The sequence below is a fragment of the Lynx canadensis genome, chromosome X (assembly GCF_007474595.2).
Source record: "Lynx canadensis isolate LIC74 chromosome X, mLynCan4.pri.v2, whole genome shotgun sequence".
Lineage (NCBI taxonomy): Eukaryota > Metazoa > Chordata > Mammalia > Carnivora > Felidae > Lynx > Lynx canadensis.
Window position 1 is genome coordinate 40,725,470 of NC_044321.2, and position 21,083 is coordinate 40,746,552.

The 21,083-nt window shown below is 50.9% G+C and overlaps 1 protein-coding gene across 4 annotated transcripts; it reads left to right on the top strand.

The window, feature by feature from the left end:
- Positions 1–2,328: 2,328 nt before the first annotated feature.
- On the top strand, positions 2,329–18,197 carry USP11 (ubiquitin specific peptidase 11). Of its 4 annotated transcripts, none has more exons than XM_030305248.1 (21): positions 2,329–2,529; positions 9,762–9,871; positions 10,075–10,205; positions 10,525–10,642; positions 11,031–11,176; positions 11,298–11,359; positions 11,485–11,584; positions 11,961–12,134; positions 12,226–12,384; positions 12,717–12,941; positions 13,079–13,162; positions 13,269–13,363; positions 14,319–14,525; positions 15,050–15,102; positions 15,272–15,529; positions 15,604–15,674; positions 15,869–15,981; positions 16,975–17,124; positions 17,223–17,338; positions 17,489–17,577; positions 17,676–18,197. In XM_030305248.1, the coding sequence occupies exons 1-21, from the start codon at positions 2,384–2,386 to the stop codon at positions 17,811–17,813; spliced, it is 2,745 nt and encodes a 914-aa protein (XP_030161108.1). In that variant the 5' UTR covers positions 2,329–2,383; the 3' UTR covers positions 17,814–18,197. The 4 variants fall into 4 exon arrangements, with proteins under 4 accessions (XP_030161108.1, XP_030161110.1, XP_032448164.1 ...); XM_030305250.1 differs by having other exon boundaries at positions 2,330–2,529; positions 15,272–15,514; XM_032592273.1 differs by lacking the exon at positions 2,329–2,529 and adding an exon at positions 2,954–3,179.
- Positions 18,198–21,083: the final 2,886 nt, after the last annotated feature.

Genomic DNA, 21,083 nt, shown 5'->3' on the forward strand with positions numbered 1-21,083 from the left:
GGAGCATGGGCAGGGCCAGGCAAATACTGCAGAGAATAAGCCTAACTAAGGCTGGTTACTGAGGTTCAGCAGTGGTGGCCCAAGGATCATTCCACTGTGTCCCTGTAAGCACTTTGGTGAGCTCTCCGCTTGCAGCCTTACAACTGTAAGGGTTCTCCATGTTCCCAGAGATGGGGAAGCAAGCAAGGAAAACAGGACACCCTCCCTGTTTCCTTGTAACAGAGCTGAACCTTCCACAAGCCCCTCAGCAGGCTTCCTGTGCCATTCTGTGGCTAGAATAAGATGATATGGTCACCTCTGGCAACAAGGGAGGCTGGGAATATGAGGGCCTTGCAAAAGGAGACAGGATTGCCAGGCCAGACTTAGAAGGACTAGAATTCACCCAACTGCTCTGGGAAGTGGTAGGGGCATTGGTGTGTGCAGAGGTGGTTGGCCTTTGGAAACCAAACGGTCTAGGCCTGGGGAGGGAGGCCTCTTGTTGGATTGTAGGAAGGGCAGGCTACCTGGTAAGTGGGGTGGGGTGGTCTGTAGAGGGGCAACGAGGAGAGGAGAGGCAGTTCAGAGAATCTGACAAGATTCAGCTAGGCTTGAAGAGCAGCTACTTGCCAAGTGCCAGACCCAACTCCATGCCACTTTAGAGACACCCCCCACCCCCAGGTGAAAGGGTTGCTCCCTTTTCTCCCTCAGTTTGCACAACTGAGTTGCAAACCCTCATCTGTGCCAGGTCTGGGCTAGGGGCTGGAATCACAGTAATAAAGACACATCCCTGCCCTGTAGAGGTTAACCGACAATAGAGGTGAATTATGTGTATGGGTGGGTGGGGGTTGCAATTGTGCAGGAAGAGGGTGTTCTGGACATGCCAGACCCAGTGAGCTATGTGCAGCAACCTAGAGGTGGGGGGAGGCGAGCTGTGGTCTTGGTTGTGGGAATGAATGATAATAAGGAAGTCGCTGAACCAGAGCCAGAATCATGAGCCTGTCTTGGGGAGTTTGTGGGATGGCCAGGTGGAGACAGCCAACAGGCAGGCAGATGCAGGGAGCCAGAGAGTGAAATATTAAAGTTATCTAGTGGTAGGGCTGGGAGCCCTAGCAGATGCCAGAGCCTAGTGCAGTGGTTCTCAACCAGAGATCATCTCCACCCCCCAGGGAACACTGGCAATCTCTGGAGACACTTTTGGCGATGAGACAAATTAGGGGAATATACTGCTATCCAGTGGGTAGAGGGCAAGGATGCAACTAATGCTTCCTTGTACAATGCTTCCTACAACAGAGAAATGTCAATAGTGCCTAGATCGAGAAGTCCCTGGCCTGGTGCAAAGGTTCTAAACTTTGCGGTCACGATTCCTTTATAGCCTTAAAAACTGAAGACCTCTAAAGAGCTTTTGCTTATGTAGCCTCTCAGGATATTCCACCGCACACGCAAGAGAGAACAACAATGAAGTACTGTGAAAATAGTTTTGACTTTGTGAACCCCCTGAGAAGGTCTCCGGAACCAGCAGGAAGCCTAGAACCACAGGTTGAGAATCTCTGGCCTGGTGCTTAAGATCATAGCTGAGTTTGAACTACAGCTCAGCAGTTTACTACCTGGGGCAAAATGAATTAACGTTTCCAGTCCTCAGCTTGACCCATTGATGCCCGTAGGGGACAGTGATATTTATCTGTTGCCTAACGCTACTATTTACCGTGCAATAAAGCACTTAAACAGGGCCAACTATCATTAGTTATCATTGCCATAACGCCAACAAATACACTGAGCCTGAGGCTGACTTGCCTTCAACACGTTTGTCTAGAGAATAAATCTAGTTCAGGCAGGGAAGCGGCCCTCAGGCCTGGGTGGTGACCTTTTTTTTGCATTAGGTGGCCCGCAGGCCTGGGTGGTGACCTTTTTTTGCATTAGGTTTTGATGGACGGGAAGAGTAGTGCAATGAAAGAAGGGCATTCTGGTCAGGATAAAAAAACTCTCAGGGTAGGGGCCGCGGTCCCCAGCAGAGCACGGGACCGAGAAAGCCTGGAACCTTTGCGCCCCTAAGTACTCCCCAAAATGTCCTCGTTCATATCGGGGACCTCTGCCTCCACCTTTCCACACAACCTTTTGCCCCGACTCAACATGGCGTTAGAGTCCTACAAGACACCTTTGTCTTTATCAGTTCCCAACTGGAGGTTTTACCCCGCCTATTGGCCGCAGAGGTCACCGCCCACTCAGTCCCGATGCCCGCCTAGCCACTCCACGCGTCCGAGCGCGGGGTCCCTTTCCAAGATGGCAGTAGACCCCCGGCTATTTGGGGGGCTCTGTTTCCGTTTCCGGGACCAGAATCCGGAAGTGGCAGTTGAGGGGCCTCTTCCTATCTCCAGCTGCGGTGGTTGGGAGAGGAGGGCGAGCGGTGATGGCGGCGGTCGCAGCGAACGTAGCGGCTGCGGCCGAGGACCAAGAGCCACAACACGAAGCGGTGCCGGGCCTGGAGAGCCAGTGGCTCCAGATCGAGAATAAGGAGAGTGGGCGAGATCGTCCACTGCGGGCCGGGGAAAGCTGGTGAGGCAGGGCTGCAAGCAGAGCCTCCGCAGAAGGGACGGTGGGGGGCGTTGGTGGCGGTGGGGGACGTGGCGAATAATTGCCATGGGGGCGGGGAAGTGCCTGAGAGTGGATCGCCTTGTCTGGGAAAGAGGCGGGGCCTGCACGGTGGCGCCTGAGGCCTGAGAACAGGAGAGGGTTTGTTGTGGGGAGGCAGGGGAGGGGCCTGAGAGGAAACGGCCATGGGGGTGGAGCCGGGCCTGCGAGGTGGAACTCGGAACCTGGGAAGGGGGCGGTGTTGGCGGCGGGGGCTTGGGGGGTGTGGTCTCCGTTGCTTAAAGTAGCTTCTGGCGGCTGGGGCGGCCTGCGGTTTTTTGGCGGCGTCTGAGAGCTAGGCAGAGCGGGTGACGTCAGGCAGGAGAGCGGAATCCAAACCTTAGGGCTGTGGGCGGGGGGAAGAAAGTCGGAGCCTGCGCGGTGAGGGAGCTGGCGCCTGGGAACGAGGCTTGTGACGTGGGCCGAGGGGCGTGTCCTGAGGCCGAGGAAAGACTGCAGAGGGGAGGTGGTGCCTGTGAAGCAGAAAATGGCGCCTGCGAATGAGCAAAGTTTGTGACGCGGCGAGGTTTTTGCCTCTGGCCGAGGCCCTCTTCCCAGGACGGGAGAAAGTGCAGGTGATTGGCACGGGAGGGGCCTTCGATGTTACATTTGTTTTCTGTCTTAGTACTGTCTTGTTTTTGTAATCCGGAGAAATAGCTATTTAGAAAAATGTCTATGCGTATCTTGATAAATCGGTTTGTTTTATTGATTTCTTGGCTAACCAGTGCATGTAATGTACTGTTTCTGGGTTTAATTTCTTGCTCGCCGAGTTGCATCTCATTTGTTAAATTGTGAAATACGTAAGACCTAAAACAGTTGCAGAAAGCGTTTACGTAGCCCAGATTGATGGACATTCTGTAAAAGTAAACGGCCTGTGGTCCTAAAAAATTTCAAGGTCGTGAAAGACAAAGGATGAAGAACTGTTCCAGACTGAAGGAATTAATGGGATTTAAAGAGTCATGATAACTAAATGAAAGTGTGATCCTGGATTGGATCCCGGAGCAGAAAAAATAAATTACTCAGAAATCAGGGGGTTTTTTCCCCATAAAATTAATTTTCTCTTTTTTACTGTAAAAGATGTTAATGGGAAAATTGGCGAAATTTGACTGAGGTTTGCAGATTAGCTATTAGTACTGATCATTTCTTGCTTTGGATGACTGTATTGTGGTTATGAAAGGGAGTATCTTTTTTTTTTTTTTAAGGGCATACGTATCGAAATATTTACGGATAATGAACCATCGTGTAAGCCGTTTACTCGCAGAGGCTGGGAAAAAACTAGTGTATGTAAAGATGTATTTAAAGAAACAATGATTGGGCAAATGGTGAAAATGTTACATTTGGGGAATCTGGATGAAGGGCATATGGGAATTCTCTATAAAAACTGTTTTTGCATTTTTTTTCCTCAAGTCTGTTTCAAAGTAAAAAAAAAATAGAGAATAATAAAACAAAAATTTGTGAATTCACTATTCAGATTAAGATTCAGACCGTTACCTTAAGAAATCCTGTGCCCTTCCCAGATGAAAATCCCCCTTCCTGTGTGCCACGGGAAACTATTACCGTGAATTTTTAAATTTGTCAACGTTTTCCACTTCTGTATGCACTCCTAAATCGTATTTGTGGTCTGAGCTTTTATTTTAGGAGGATATATATGAAATCGTACTGGATGCGTACCTTGTGCCCTTCGCATCATATCAGGTGGTATATGGTATCCACATGACGTCATTGGTGACGTTAGCCTTGATCATTCGGTGAAGGTGGTATCTGCCTTGTTTGTTCGCTGTGAAGGAACTATTTTTCTCTTCCCGTACACAGTAATTCTTTTAAAAACCTATTTATGCCCATCTATTCCTCAAAAACGTTTCAGTAGCTTCCCCTCTCCTGCAGTGTAAATGCAGAAATTCTTACAGTGACTTGCAGCGAGGCTGGTCCCCAGCTCTGATTGCTTTTCTGATTTCGCTTCTGATTCCTGCCCCCCACCCCCTCACTCTCTCCATCCGGCCATATTGGATATTCCTCAAACATCGCAAGCATGGTCACACCTGAGGGTTTTTCTAAGTGAGGTTTGCTCATTTTGCAGAGTTCTTTAATCACAGTGCTAGTGAATGTATATCCCTGTTGCTGGAGAGTACAGAGACAAGTTGAGATTCCCCAAATAGAGAATACGAAATCTTTTTTTTCTTAACCCTTACGCTATAGCTCTCCAGCAAGGAAAAGCCTCATTTCATCCTGAGAATAAACAATAACTGGAATGTTTTTTATAGTTCATTTGGATGTGTTCAGAAAGGCGTGGGGACTTTGGTTCCTGCTGCATCCTGCCTTTACAGCCTCCTTCTGACAGTACCCTTTAAATTCCACACCCCCCCCATGTGTGGGTTTCCTTTTGGGGTGTTGAAAATGTTTTGGAACTAGGTAGAGGTGTGGCTGGACAATAGTGTGTATGTACTAAATGCCACTAAACTGATCACTTGAAAATGGTTAATTTTATGTGGATTTTAAAAATTACATCCTGTCCATAAAAAAAAAAAATTACCCCCCACCAAGTGGTGGTTCAGTATTGAAGCCAGTTTATCTCTGCTATTGTGGCTGATATCATGAAGGATTTTTCCTTAACTCCATTTTTTAAATGTTTATCTACTTAGGTAAGAGCAAAGCATCTCAAAGTTCTTTAATGTGCCGTTCATTTTACAGAGATTTGCTGTAGTGGTCAGGAAATTTATGTGTAAAGCATTTCAGAGTCATGGAATAATCCCCAAATCATATATCTAATACCATTATTAATATTTTGTGCCTTTTTGTCAGCTGGCAGATCTGGGCAAGGGCAATTAATTAATTTGGCTATCTGAACCGATTTGATTTCTCCATAGAAACTTATATTCTAAGAGTAAATTCAAATTTATGATAGTATAGCTTCCTTGGCAAATTCCAACTTTTCTTTTTGAAGACGAACCATCTGCAAACATAATTAAATCAGGGAGAGCTGAGAGAGTCTCTAGAAGGTCTGCAGGGTGTGGGTAGTCTAACAGTTAAGCAGGCAAGGAATGGGCTCTTTGTTCAGGTAAAGGAAGGAGTGTGGCTGGGTTGAGTGTTGCGGAATGGATAGTGATGTGTGAAGGGCAAGTAATAGTGTTCTGTTAGAGGTTAAGGACTTAGCCTAGAAATGTTGAGGGTTTTCTGTCAATGGACAAGTCTGCACGGCCCAAGGGACCATTAAGTTTAATGAAGACCCTCGAACTCTAGATCAGTGCTTCTTCACACGTTTGGTTGGTGATTGCTGCTGTAGCTCTTAAACAATGTGGCTGTGCCTTGACTTCTGGAGCTAATGAAAGACTGAAATAAACAATAGACCTCTGGTAATTCCCTTTTCATTGAGTCCGTGCCTCTAGTACTTGTTCAGACTTTTCATGAACCAGGGGGAAAGGGTTTGTGCATTTACAATCCTGGAGTGACGAATCTTTTGGTAGACACTTACTGTACCAGTCTTTGTTGCTTGAACAGGAGGAGTATGCTTTTTAGCTTGAAAAGTATGCAGTTATCAAAAGATATGTATATTAGCGTGCCTAACTATAATTAACATAATTATAAGCTAGGAAGATATATTTTTCGATTTGTCGTTTTTAAAAATACTCTTTGCTGAAGAGTGCACTTATCATGAGCACTGAGTCGTATAGAATTGTTGAATCACCGTATTGTACACCTGAAACTTATATAATGCTGTATGTTAACGACACTAGAATTAAAATAACAAACTTAATAAAATTTAAAAAATACTAAGTTTGGAAAATGAAAGAACTTTTATAAAAATGTTAGGGTCATTGAAACTTGGAGAATTTTAATTAAACCTAATTATACCTGTTGTCATTCCTTTCATAGGGCAAAGGAGCAAATCTTTGTGTGTTATGTCCCAGAGACAGTTTAGCCATAAAAGAACATTTTAACAACATTATTATTCTGAATTTGGCAAAGACAAATCAAGAATAGTTGTTAGAAAAGAAAAGATATAAATTGAAGTAAGGACAAAAAAAATACTTAGAGTCAACTTTGTAAAAACTGCAGTGATAAGTAACAAAGATTATTAGAAGCTTAACGTTTTTTTAAGTAAGGGATCTCTTCTAAAAATGAGCTAAAGTATTTTTTAAATGAGTTAAGACAATGTCAGAATACACCAAGAGTTAATAATTTGGTGATACAAAAGGAACTTCTAATCTGGGCATAAAATAATGTCATTTTACAGGGGTGCCTGGGTGGCTCAGTCAGTTAAGCACCTGACTCTTGGTTTCGGCTCAGGTCATGATCTCACGGTTCATAAGTTTGAGCCCCACATCGGACTCTGCGTTGCCATTGCAGAGCCTGCGTGGGAGTCTCTGCCCCTCCCCCCCAGGATAGATAAAATAAAAGTTTTAATTTAAAAAAATGTCATTTTACAGAAAAGGCCCAAATTCTAATTTTTCTCCTTTGGTATGTCATTCATGTAACAGCGTGTGGTTAAAGGATTAATTTATATGCCTTTATGTACATCTATTTAGGCTTGCACAGATACATAAATAATAAACTTAGAACAACATAGTATTACATTTCCCATCTGCATAAGAAAGCTTTTAATAAACAAGTAGGAAATCCTCTCTTAATTTATATCCATATTTTTTTGAGAGAGAGCACAAGCAGGGGAGAGGGAGGGGGAGAGAGAGAATCTTAAGCAGGCTCCATGCTCAGGGCAAAGCCCGACTTTGGGTTCCATCTCACAACCCAGAGATTGCCACCTGAGCCGAAATCAAGAGTCTGACGCTTAACCGACAGAGCCACCCAGGCGTCCCTCTCTGTGTAATTATTGTATCTAGTGTAATTAACCTGTTAGGTAAATTGCTATCTTAACCAAAATGACTAATTTCCTTTTCTCCAGACACGAGAAAACCAGAGGACAGAAAATATTGTTTCGTAACTAAATTTTTTCCCATAAGCATCTATTTCATAATCACTTCAAAAAATTTGAGGAAACACAAATAAATGTGACTTTAGCAAGATGGGTTGTATTTCTAGATACTAGCAGCAAGAAATTAGAGAATTGAAATTTCCAACACGTATAGCATCCTCCTGAATCCACTACCTAGGGGTGAATATAACATTGTGGGTGCCTTCCCATCAGACAGTGGCAGCTCTGTCATGACTGCCATCTGGGCTGACAGATTATGAGGCATCCCAGTTTCAGAGATGTTAAACATTTGTAAAGTGTCCTTGAATTGAAGAAGCGAGATAGTCTTATTTTGTTAAAATTGGCATAAAGCTTCGGTCTTCTGTGAAACCTTTAGAAATCTAGGATGTTGTCAGGTATGGGGGTTTTGCTTACCACTGCAGAGTGATTTTTTTTAATAGAAGTATAGTTGATACACAGTGTTATGTTAGTTTCAGGTGTATGCACAGAGCGATTTTAATGTTAATTCTCCTTAAAGAGCTCTTAAAGAACAGTCAAGATCCCTTTGCATGGATCTTTTCCAAAGAAATTAACCTCATAGACCGTCTGTGGAGGCAGTGAAAGCCACGGGGGTTGGGGGGCGGCGGGTTTACAGGTGTGAGTGGTGGAGGGGTAGGGCCAGTGATGGGGTTTCCAGAATAGCAGTGGGAGGTTTGTGGCATGAGCCACTGGGGCGGGGGTGGGGGGTGCGCGTTCCTGGCATGAGTGAGATGTGCAGGTCTGTGGGGGTCGGTGTAGCAAAAACAATGAAATCGCACAGAAACGTGTGCCTATTCAGGTGACTTGTGACTATTGCAAGGTTTTGCTAGCCCTCCATTTTCCCACCTCCCTCATCCTTTCATAAGCGCAGGAAAGTTGCCATTTTAAAGAATCCCGTGTATAGGGTTAAACTGGTGGAAAACGAATCAATACAGTGTTAGATGTTTTTCATCAATTTTGTAATATTTTAAAAAGTGCCTATTTGAGACAGCCTTTTTATGTGTCAAAAATCCCATAGCAGCGTGGGTTTGTGGGTGAGTGTGGGACCAGGGTTGTGTGTCCATGCATGTAAGCTTTGAGGTCCAAGCCCTGGGGTCGGAACAGTTAACTGCTAAACATTCAGTTAGCATTTACTCTAGGTTGTCTTTTCCAGACTTGAGAATCGCTCATGACATTTTACACAGGCAGGCTTCAGCAGTCCTAAATGTTTATCATAGGTGTAGTGATAGAACAGTTTCTCTTTTAAAAAGAGAGCTGGCCCAGCTGTACACTTACCACAATTTTTAAAAAAGGACGAGCTAGTCACTATAAGCTTAGAAATCTATTACAGGGGTGCCTGGGTGGCTCGGTCAGTTAAGTACCTGACTTTGGCTCAGGTCATGATCTTGCAGTTTGTGAGTTCAAGCCCCACTTTGGACTCTACTGTCAGTGCTGCGCCCGCTTTGGATCCTCTGTTCCCCCCCCCCGCCCCTCCCCTGCTTGTGCACTCGCTCTCGCTCTCTCTCTCAAAAATAAATAAACGTTAAAACAAAGAAATCTATTATAAAGCCAAAATAAATCCTAAACACAAAAATGATGAAAAATGGTGATATGTAGTTTTTGAAGGAAAACCTGATTCTTTTAGCATTTTAGATTCTTCTTAATTTCTGAGCAGGTTTCCAGAATTTAGTGATTATTTCTTATCCTCTATTTATCTGTCCTTTACAAACATTCCACACTTAATGAATGGTTAAAGCCTTATAAAATTAGCTGTAAATAACATAATTTTCAGCCTAATTATTCTATAATAAAACCTCATATTTCCTGGCACTGAGTATGGATTTGTGGTTTGTTTTGGGTTTTGCCCTTTTCTGTTTTTTTTTTAATTAATTAATTAATTTATTTATTTATTTTTGCCCTTTTCTGTTTTTAATGGAATCTTTTAGTATCCTAAGCAGGTAGGTAATCTATCCAAATCTGGGTTTCACTGAATAAATTTTGCTTCTAATTATTTTTATATGATGGTGAAACTTTTATCTTTCATGTTGAATTCTGGGAGGAATTTCCTTTTTCTGTTGAGATAGAATCAACACACGACGTATCAGTTGTAGGTGTACGTGAAACTTGGCATCTTGACTTCCGATGTGTTGATCTTTCTGGTCTAATATCCATGGGACCTGGTACCGCTAAGCCCGGGTAAACGTGCATCACTCGTGTTCCGTGTCTTGTGCAGGTTCCTCGTGGAGCAGCACTGGTACAAGCAGTGGGAAGTGTATGTGCAGGGAGGAGACAAGGACTCCACCACCTTCCCTGGCTGCATCAATAATGCTGACCTCTTTGAAGGTACCAGGCCCCTCCCTCCTCCCTCCCCCCTGCAGCCCAGCCCTGGGCTGGGAAACAAGAGTTTCTTGTCCCCTCTGTCCCTGCCAATAATCAGAAAACTCTCCGTCCGAGGGACGTCATTGGTGAGATGGCCAGAGTGACTTACCACTTTCCTTCCCTGATTCTTCCTTTGCCGCCTCCCCCTGACACCCCGCCCCCTGCAGACCAGGTAAACTGGCGCCTCAAGAGGGGACTAGTGGAAAGTGAGGACTATGTGCTGCTCCCAGCGGCTGCTTGGCATTGCCTGGTCAACTGGTATGGTCTAGAGCATGGCCAGCCCCCCATTGAACGCAAGGTATGGCGGATGGGGAGGTGCTCAGGGGAGATTCTTGGGGGTCAGGGTAGGAGAAAGTCCTTGTAGACCCAAGAGGGGTCTAGACCCGTGTGTGTGTGTGTGTGTGTGTGTGTGTGTGTGTGCGCGCGTGTGCATGTGCGCGTGCACGCGCTGTGTGGATGCACCTTGTCTGCACTCCTCTGCCCTCAGGTATCTCGGTGTGTCCCGAGTGTGCACTCGTCTGTTGGGCGCGCTCCTCCCATCTCCGAGGTCACCGTGCCTGTGTCTGTGTGTGTGTGCTGTGTGGGGACACCTGTGTCTGCACCTTTCCACCTTCCAGGTCGTGGAGCTGCTCGGCGTCCAGAAGATCGAGGTGTATCCAGTAGAACTGCTGCTTGTCCGGCACAGTGATATGGACACACCTTACACGGCTCAATTCAGCCATACAGATTCCGTTGGTGAGTCTGAGGGCTGCGGCGTGAGTGGGCGTGCCCACAGGTCAGGGATCTAAGAATGCATGGGGTTTGGCTGTGACAGACTGAGAAGGCATTGGTCAGACTTCGGAGGACCAAGAAGGTATCCGTCAAGTTGGGCACAGGCCCTGAGCGAGTGCCCTGGAGTCCTCAGGATATGCGAGCCGCGTCCCAGTGACTTAGATGGTACGCCAGACGATACTGGCTGGGGGTCTCAAGTCCTGAGTGTGGATCGGTCATTTGGAGACCCCCTCGAGGACACAAGGTATTGACCGAGTGTGCAGGGTCTGTGAGGAGGAGTCAGGGTGTGATGCTGAGATGGGTTATTCGGGGTTCCAGGAAGACCTCGAACGTGCTCCATTACCCTCCACAGACCTAGTTTTGCGCACCGCCCGAGAGCAATTTCTGGTGAATCCCCAGGAAGAGACAAGGCTGTGGATCAAGAACGCGGAGGGCTCTTTTGAGAGGTTGTGCAACACCCGCGTCACACTGCTCGAGGCTGCCCTCCAGACTGGGCAGGTAAGGGTGGGGAGGGCCTTTCTGCTCACGGGCAGTGCTCGGGTTGGGTCAAGTGAGGGCTCGGTACCCACAGGCCCTCCGTGAAGGCCTGTCCTGCTTTTCTTTCTCTTTCTCAACCCAGTTGATCATCATGGAGACCCGAAACAAGGACGGCACTTGGCCCAGTGCCCAGCAACAGGCCGTGTAAGCCCAGCGGGGGGTCTGGCCCGGGGTGGGGTCCCACGGCAGGTAGAATGGCTGAGCTCATGAGCCCGTTTCACCTGCACGTCATTGGCCCTCGGCTGATAAGAGATTCTCACCCACCCCAGGAGCACTGCATCGGAGGAGGATGAAGAATTCCAGGGCCAGCCAGGCATCTGTGGTCTCACCAACCTGGGCAACACATGCTTCATGAACTCGGCCCTGCAGGTTGGGCGATTAGGCCTGTGTCTGGCAGAGCCACAGGGGTGGGCTGCAAGTGACCAGGATTTGGCGGGCGGGGGGGTGGGGGGCAGGCTGCAGGGCAACAGGACAGGTTGCAAGCTGGGGCCCCACAAGTCTGACTTGACGTGCCCACAGTCCTCCCCCAAGCATTAGTACCCTCTCCCTCCGCTGGCCCCTACTTTGCTGGATCTTCCCTCCTTTGTCGCCATATTCTTCCCTCTCTTGAAATGCTGCTACCTTCTCTTCCCCACCTCCCTGGCCCTTCTCTCTCCTTCCTCCTCTCTTCCTTCTCTCTGTCTCCACCGTGGTCACTCCTCCCTCCTTTCCTCTGCCTCCTTCTCCCGGGCCCTGTGTCCTACAGTGCCTCAGCAACGTGCCGCAGCTCACCGACTACTTCCTCAAAAACCGCTACCTGGAGGAACTCAACTTCTGCAACCCACTGGGCATGAAGGGGGAGATCGCAGAGGCCTACGCAGACCTGGTGAAGCAGGCCTGGTCCGGCCACCACCGGTCCATCGTGCCCCATGTGTTCAAGGTGTGACTCGGCCCCAGGCTGCCCCTGCCCGCCCCCCCAACCCCCGCTCCTGACTCCCTCTCGCTCTGACGGCCCTGCCCCATCTTCTCAGACCAAGGTCGGCCACTTCGCATCCCAGTTTCTGGGCTACCAGCAGCATGACTCACAGGAGCTGCTGTCATTCCTCCTGGATGGGCTGCATGAGGACCTCAATCGTGTCAAGAAGAAGGAATATGTGGAGCTGTGCGACGCGGCTGGCCGGCCAGATCAGGTAGGCAGTCGTCAGAGACCCCCATCCTGAGAGCCCCGTTAAAACCTCCAGGGCCTCTGCTTCAGGGATTCTCTGGCCTCCCTGGGGTATCCCACCCCCCGCCTGACCACCTCTCCAAGCCCAGTCCCAGCCTTGGCTCCGGCCCAGAGTTAAATAAGCCTATATAAGCCGCAGCCTTACTGGGCACAGCCTCCAGATAGCTCTAGCTGTAACTCTGTCTCTGGACTTCGCCATGGCGCTAACCTTGACCTCACCCGCATGCACATCCACCCCAAACTATGGTTTCCCCTGCCCCGGGCAAGCCTTGCCACCCTCCATGACACTGTCAACAGGAGGTGGCTCAGGAGGCCTGGCAGAACCACAAACGGCGGAACGATTCTGTGATTGTGGACACCTTCCACGGTCTCTTCAAGTCCACGCTGGTGTGCCCCGATTGTGGCAATGTGTCTGTGACCTTCGACCCCTTCTGCTACCTCAGTGTCCCTCTGCCTGTCAGCCACAAGAGGGTCATGGAGGTCTTCTTTGTCTCCATGGACCCTCGCCGCAAGCCAGAGCAGGTACGGGGTAATGGTGACGCGGGGACATAACGGGCCGAGTAGCCAGTTTGTTTGATGACCCCGCCACACCTTGACGCTGCCCTCACTAACTCCCCACACGCCCTTCTGCTCTTTTGTGGGTACCGTTTCTCCCTCAGCACCGGCTCGTGGTCCCCAAGAAAGGCAAGATCTCAGATCTGTGTGTGGCTCTGGCGAAACACACCGGCGTGTCGCCAGAAAGGGTGAGGCTCTGCAGGCGCAGGGAGGGTGGGATTTAGGGGCAGGGAGGTGAGGGCCTGGGATGACCTTGTCGGCTGCCCGGCCTCCTGTCTGCATTTCCATTCCCAGATGATGGTGGCCGATGTCTTCAGTCACCGTTTCTATAAGATCTACCAGCTGGAGGAGTCTCTGAGCAGCATCTTGGACCGAGATGATATCTTCATGTGAGTGAGGGCACCAGGGGAGCTAGGGTTTCCCCAGGAATCTCCTCTTTAACCAACTTCCCTGTCCCCCATTGGCCTGACTTGCAGGGCACCTGCCTTGTGCAGGGCTTTGGCCACGTGCCTTAGCAGGCCGGGAGGCTTGGGCCGTCAGCAGGGTGAACGACAGGTCCTTATCCGGGTTGTTCTTGGGTATTTTCTTCCTTGTGATGTGATGGAGGTTCCTGTTTCTTCTTTATTCTGTGTTCTGTTCAGCAGTCACTGAGTAGTACCTCACGCTTGATCTGCGTTTGTTACACTGCAGTCACATTGCGGTCCTCGGAAGCCACAAGCGATGCTTGAAACAGGGAGCACCTAAGACACTTTCTGAGCATAAGAGCACTCAGAGCAAATCTGAAATCTCTGGGTCACTGAAATAGAAAGGGGGTCATGAGTAGAAAAGGTCTTTTTTAACCAAGGAGTGTTTGCCAACAAAAGAAAACGGTTTTAGATCCCTTCGTTACTAAAATTTTGTTAGCCTCCTCAGCACTTTCATAACACCAGAGTGCTTTATAAACCGTCTCACCAACAAAGTGCTGTGTCATCTAACAGTTTGTAAAGCACAAAACACTGAGTGGCTCTTTAAAAAATATTTTCAGGCTATTAGGGGTGAGTGGTGGGAGCACCTGGGGCAGAGTCCCCAGGCCCCTCTTTTTTTTTTTTAATGTTTATTTTTGAGAGAGAGTGAGCACACATGAATGCAGGGGAGGGGCAGAGAGAGAGGGAGACACAGAAGCTGAAACAGGCTCCAGGCTCCAAGCTGTCAGCCCAGAGCCCACCGCAGGGCTTGAACCCACGAACCATGAGGTCATGACCTGGGCTGAAGTCAGACGCTCAACCACCTGAGCCACCCAGGCACCCCCACGGGCCCCTCTTGAGTGTCCTGATCAGATGTGGCCTCATGTTCACCCCCCGACAGATACGAGGTGTCGGGCAGGTCTGCTATTGGTGACAACTCGAGAGAGGACGTGGTACTCCCCATCTACCTGCGGGAGCGCACGCCAGCCCGGGATTACAACAACTCCTACTACGGCCTGATGCTCTTCGGGCACCCGCTCCTGGTGTCGGTGCCCCGTGACCGGCTCTCCTGGGATGCCCTGTATCACATCCTACTGTACCGCCTCTCGTGAGTCTGCCTTTTGGGGGGCAGGGGGAAGGTGGGGTCTGAACTCAGAACCGGGTGTCGAGCTGTTCAGAGTTGCCAGCCCCTTGCCACTTGCAGGAGACAGCTAAGTTTAACATGGCCAGAGAGCAACTCTTAGGTTTTTTTCTTTTCCTCTTCGTCTAAACCTCTGGCTCTGCCACAGTCTCTCCTGGGTGTTGGAGATAACGGGGGTCAACAAAACGGACAAAATACACACAATTTTGGTACTTCATTACTCTCTCCTTGGAGAGGCATGGTGATTTGTGTCCTCACTGGTAGATTTCCATAGTGCCTAAAATCTAGAGTCCTTAGGCAGGCAACCACCTTGTCGAGCCGCCTCTTCGGGCGTTTCTGTATCCTCTCCTGAGCCCATCTGGGCTCGCCACGAACAACTGCTTGTGTGTGGGCCTGCCGGTGGTTTCCCATCATAAGCGAAGTGGAATCCTGGGCCCTGGCCGGCCTGCCTTCGTGCCCTTCCTCCAGAGTCTCCTCTGCTCTCTTGGCAGGCGCTACGTGACCAGACCCAGCTCGGATGACGAAGACGACGGGGACGAGAAAGGTGAGGAAGAGGCAGGAGAGAGGATCGACAAGGGTGAGGGTCTGTACAAGCCGGGCACGAGGGAGGGTCAGCGGCTCGGGGGTCTGGGGTATTTCCGTCTGGATGCGCCTTACCGCTCTGGCACCCGGGCTCACACGGACCCGTCTGCTGCCCTACCCCGTCCTGGCAGATGTGGAGGACAAGGACAGCATCCCCAAGCCCGGACGTGTGGCTGGGGGCAGCTCCCAGGATTCCGGGCCGGAGCAGGCAGGGCCTAGCTCTGGAGTGGCAGGCGGGAGCCGCGCCCCTGTGGACAACTCCCCTGGACCATCTCACTGGCCCCAGAGGGCACGGCGCAAGCACCTGTTCACCCTGCAGACGGTGAACTCCAACGGGACCAGCGACCGCTCAACCTTCAACGAGGATACCCATGGTGTCTCCTTCAGCTGTGAGCCAGGGTGGGGGATGCGGGAGGGGGTTTCCTTGGCAGCAGGGCCCATGACCACCTCCCCTCGCCCCCAGCCCAGCCGTACATCGCCATCGACTGGGAGCCAGAGATGAAGAAGCGTTACTATGACGAGGTGGAAGCCGAGGTAAACGAGATCCCGGGGGTGGGAGGGGCCACTTTCCGCTTGCGCCCCCGCAACCCTTCACACCCACGCCTCCCCCCCACCAAATTCCTCCAAGTCGTGACCACAGAGCTCCCAGGGCCTCAGAGTCCATGCCCTTAGCCACGGGCACGTGTCTTCCACCTCCCCTTCACCCGTCGCCCACTCCCCTGGCCCAGGGCTACGTGAAGCACGACTGCGTGGGGTACGTGCTGAAGAAGGCACCGGTGCGGCTGCAGGAGTGCATTGAGCTGTTCACCACCGTGGAGACTCTGGAGAAGGAAAACCCCTGGTGAGCGGCCAGAACGGGGCCTCTGGGGACGTAGTGGGGAGGTGTGACCTGCCCAGATGCCTCCTACCTGTAAATGTTCATCCTTCGCCCCTCACTCCGGCCCTCCTGCCACTCTGACCCCCAATACCCAGGCTTAGTCGCACGTCAGAGCCTTTGCCTGGCTGTTCCTTCTCCCGGGAGGGAGTGCTCTCCCCCCAGTTATAGCTGTGGGACCCGACCCCTTCACTTTGCTCAGGTCTCCGACCGAACGTCAGTTCATCAGAGATCTCTTACTACCCTGTTAGGAGCCAGGCCCCCCAGCCCGTGCCTCTGCCCCCCACCCCGCTCCCTCCCCACTCTGTTGCTGCCTAGGCCAGCATCACTTTCTTTGCGGTTCCATAACACCGCCTGACGTCATATCCTAGATCCCCTTTTGTGTCATGATTTGTCTTCTCCGTTGGAGTAGACCCTCGAGAATGAAGACTTCTGATCTTAAGTTTGTGCTGTGTGTCTGTTCTCACGATCATAATGGTGTGGGGGGTGCAGGAGGCACTCAGTAGATCCTTGGAGAATAAGCAAACAAAACAAAGGGACAACCAAAAAGATGAAGCCAGTCTCAAACATTAGAGCGGCATCTCCGTGGAGCAGGAAGGGAACAGAAATACAAAGTTGCGGCCAAAGGACTCAGCAGCAGGCTGTCAGCAGTGAGCGAATGGTGTGACTCGGAGAAGTTAGAGGGACACAGGCTCTAGAATGAGACGAACGTCCCATGGACCAGAAACCAAACAAAAGCGCACACTAGCGTAAGAGCCCGACGAATGACAGGATTGTAAGATGTGAAGAGGGCAGGCTAGAGTGACGGGCGGGCCGGAAGGAAGGGCCAGGCAGCATCTCTGTGAACCAGACGTGGCCCGTGGGGGCCACGTGGTACAAAAAGTATGCAGTAGGTGCTCATTTAGCGTGTGTGTGCACGCATGTGTGCGCATGTGCCTACTCATGCTCTTGTGTTTGTAGGTACTGTCCCACCTGCAAGCAGCACCAGCTGGCCACCAAGAAGCTGGACCTGTGGATGCTGCCGGAGACCCTCATTATCCACCTGAAGCGCTTCTCTTACACCAAGTTCTCCCGCGAGAAGCTGGATACCCTTGTGGAGTTTCCCATCCGGTCTGGGCTGGGGCCTTGGCCTGGGCAGGAAGGCTTAGGGGGGAGGCACAGGGAGAGGGGAAGAGGCGTTCTGGGAGTGACCCTGTCCTCCCCCACAGGGACCTGGACTTCTCCGAGTTTGTCATCAAGCCGCAGAACGAGTCGGCTCCGGAGCTGTACAAATACGATCTCATCGCGGTTTCCAACCATTACGGGGGCCTGCGTGACGGACACTGTATGTGCGGGGCTGTGGCAGGGCTTGCCCGGGGTCGGGGGGCAGGATGTCCTCAGCGTGCGACTAAGATAAGTGAGCAGGGGTGGGCGGTGGACCCGGGAAGCTCTTCGGGGAGGCAGGGCAGGTGCGGACGGCACCCCTCTCTTACAGACACGACGTTTGCCTGCAACAAGGACAGCGGCCAGTGGCACTACTTTGACGACAACAGCGTGTCGCCCGTAACCGAGAATCAGATCGAGGTATGCCCTCCCTCCCCCCCCCCCCCCCCCCCCCCCCCCCCCCCCCCCCCCCCCCCCCACGCCCCGGGTCCGTGCCGACGCCTGTCCTCTCCCCGCAGTCCAAGGCAGCCTATGTCCTCTTCTACCAACGCCAGGATGTGGCACGTCGCCAGCAGCCCCAGCCCGGCTTACGTGACCCCCCAGCGTCCCCTGCCTGCGGTTCCCCACCCAACTCTGAGTTCATGGATGTAAACTGAGGGGCCCCCGGCCCCGCCACGGGGAAGGAAGCCATCTCTGCTCTCTTCCTTCCCGCCCCCGCCCCCCAGCCCCGTGTTAGGTGCCCCGTGCCAGGTGTCGCAGGCTTTAGTCGTGGCTGCTGTTCTCCTGTGCCGCTATATTGCTCTCTCCCGGGGAAGAAGAGGTGGTGTCTCGCCCCGGCCGTGTGTCCCCCGCCTGTGTTTGCCCCTTAGAGCAGTAACCTTCCCTTCTATTCTCTATTTATGGTTGTCCCCTTCCCTCCGTCCTCCACCTGGGGTGTTTCGAGGGGGTGGTGGTGGGGTGCACCTGAACACAGAGTGTATTTTCTTATTGAGACCCTGTACCTTCCGCCGTGTATATATAAAGTGCCAGTGTGTTCCGTGGCAGTGTGCTTTTCTTGCTGCGTACCAAGTGCCAGCCGGGTGTCTGTGTGCTGACGCGTGCTCGCTGGGTGCGGGGGGTGTGACGAGTGATGCTCTGACTGCGTGTCGCGCACGACTTTGGGGGAGTTTTCGGCACCATCTGGACGCCACGCGCGATTCCCAGCACCAGCCGCACGCCCAGTGTTTCCCAGGGTGTTTCACACACTGACTCACAGTCCTCACACCGGATTCGGGGCGGGCGGGGCTTGTCGTCTCCGGTTTCAGGTGGGGAAACTGAGGCACAGCTCGAGTCATCGTTCAGGCTGTCAGGAATTGGCACACGTGGTTAGTCACGCTGGTGTTGGTCCCTGGAGGGGGGCGTTTGACCTCTCTGGATGCGAGACCGAAATCTCTGGACGCGGCCTGTGGGAAAGGCGCGCCTAGAACACACGGGCATCCGTTTGGGCCAGTGTGTGCTTTTGGACACAAAGATACTGACCAGACCACAGACCCCCCCAGCAGTGTCTTCCGAGAACCACAGAGGTGGCACACCTGACCCAGATCAGCTAACCCAGCAGGACAAACGTGCCTTGTCTCTGTTGTCCCTCCACTCAGCCTCCCCGCTCCCCGCGCCCCACCATGACCGCAGCTCCCCCACCAGGCAGGGGCCCTCCGGCCGCACCCAAAGAGGGACGTGGAACACCGTGCCCCAGAATGGGAGCAGCATGGCGTGTCTGGGGGACAGATAACACTTAAACACGGGACGCCCCCCACCTGGCCCCTCCCCCCTCAGGCGCCCGCCATCTCCTCTAAGAACCGGCTCCTCTAAGGAGCAGCTGTGGACTGGGCTGTGGGGTGGGGCGGTGCGGACGGATGTGTGGTATGTGGACTTAAACAAAAACCCCAAGCCCTTCACACCAAGGGAGGGACCTGCACGGGTGCCGCTCAATGGACCATTCCCACAGTAACCGCCTCAACACCCGCCCTGGCAAGGGTCGCTCGGCATTACCACCCGCAGACCTCCCAGTCGCGCTGTCGACACCGGCGAGAATCAAGGTAGTGAGAATCAAGGTAGTCGCTGTGAGAAACCCGACTCGACCTGGCTTAGGCAAAAACAAATAACTAGTTCTGGGTATGACCGGATCCGGGAACTCAAAAATGTTGTCATTTAATCCTCACGGACACCATGTGATTTGAACACGATGACCCCGTTTTGCAGATGAGGGAGCAGGCATAAAGACCTGGCTCAGAATGGGCTTTCTGTACTGGAAGACGTCCTTACCTATGCATAATCAGTCCTGGACAAAGCCCTCCTAAAGTGAATCCGTTTCAAATAATTTCCCAGATTTAACCAAAAATGTCTTGAAATGACACCATGCATAAGAATCAGGAAGAAGTGAGGGGCGCCTGGGCGGTTGGGCATCCAACAGTCGATTCTGGCTCCGGTTCTTATCTCATGGTTTTGTGGGTTCAAGCCCCATGTTGGGCTCTGCGCTGACCCTGCAGAGTCTGCTTGGGATTCTCTGTCTCTCTCTGTCTGCCCCACCCCTGCTCATGCTCTCTCTCTCTCAAAATAAAATTTAAAAAATTATTTTAAAGAAAAGGAATCAGGAGAAGTGAGAGACAACAGACAGTTCCACAGAGATACCTCGAATCAAGAATTCTCAGGGGTCAGGGGCGCCTGGGTGGCTCGGTCGGTTGAGCGTCCGACTTCGTCTCAGGTCATGATCTCACGGTCCATGAGTTCGAGCCCCACGTCGGGCTCTGTTCTGACAGCTCGGAGCCTGGAGCCTGTTTCGGATTCTGTGTCTCCCTCTCTCTCTGCCCCTCCCCTGTTCATGCTCTGTCTCTCTCTGTCTCAAAAATAAATAAATGTTAAAAAAAAAATTAAAAGAAAGAATTCTCAGGGGTCAGGGGCGCCTGGGTGGCTCAGTCGGTTGAGCGGCCGACTTCAGCTCAGGTCATGATCTCATGGTCTGTGAGTTCGAGCCCCGAGTCGGGCTCTGTGCTGACAGCTCGGAGCCTGGAGCCTGCTTCCGATTCTGTGTCTCCCTCTTTCTCTGCCCCTCCCCTGATCATGCTCTGTCTCTCTGTCTCAAAAATAAACATTAAAAAAAATTTTTTTTAATAAAAAAAAAGAATTCTCAAGGGTCAATGTAAAACTGTTGTGCTTACTCTGGTCATGGAAATAAAGATGATTACAAGTGAACAAGAAATGTGAACATTTTAAAAATGAAAACGAGTTGAAAAAGAACCAGGTAGAAGTGATAGGCCTGAAATAGAGAACTAAATTTAAGAAACGAGTGGATGAGTTGAACAACACATTACATGTAGCCGAGGAGGGAATTGGTGAATTGGATAGAGTTTAAAACAGGGGCTCCTGGCTGGCTCAGTTGGTAGAGCATGTGACTCTTGATGCTGGGGTTGTGAGTTCAAGCCCCACGATGGGCATAGAGCTTAAATAAATAGAACATATAACGGATAGAAGTTAAAGTGTCCCTGGAATCCTCTGTTTTCCAGAGCTCTGACATGGTTTGTTCTGTCAATTCTGCTTGGGGTATGTGTGTGTGTGTGTGTGTGTGTGTGTGTTGATGTATATGGTTTATAGTATACATGTTTAACATAGCAAAGTCTACCCTCAAGTGATGGATCCCACTTCGCATTTAATATAAGAACTTTTCCATAGTGTGTCCGTTTCTCCCTGCTCAGCCTTTATGTTGTTACCGTGCATTTTACTTTTGCATATGTTATACACCCCAAGATGCGTTGTGTTTTTTTTTTTCTTTAAGCAGTCAGTTGCCTTCAAGAGATTTAAATAGAGGTGCCTGGCTGGCTCAGCCGGTAGAACATGCGACTCTTAATCTCAGGGTTGTGAGTTCAAGTCCCACATTGGGCATGGAGCCTACT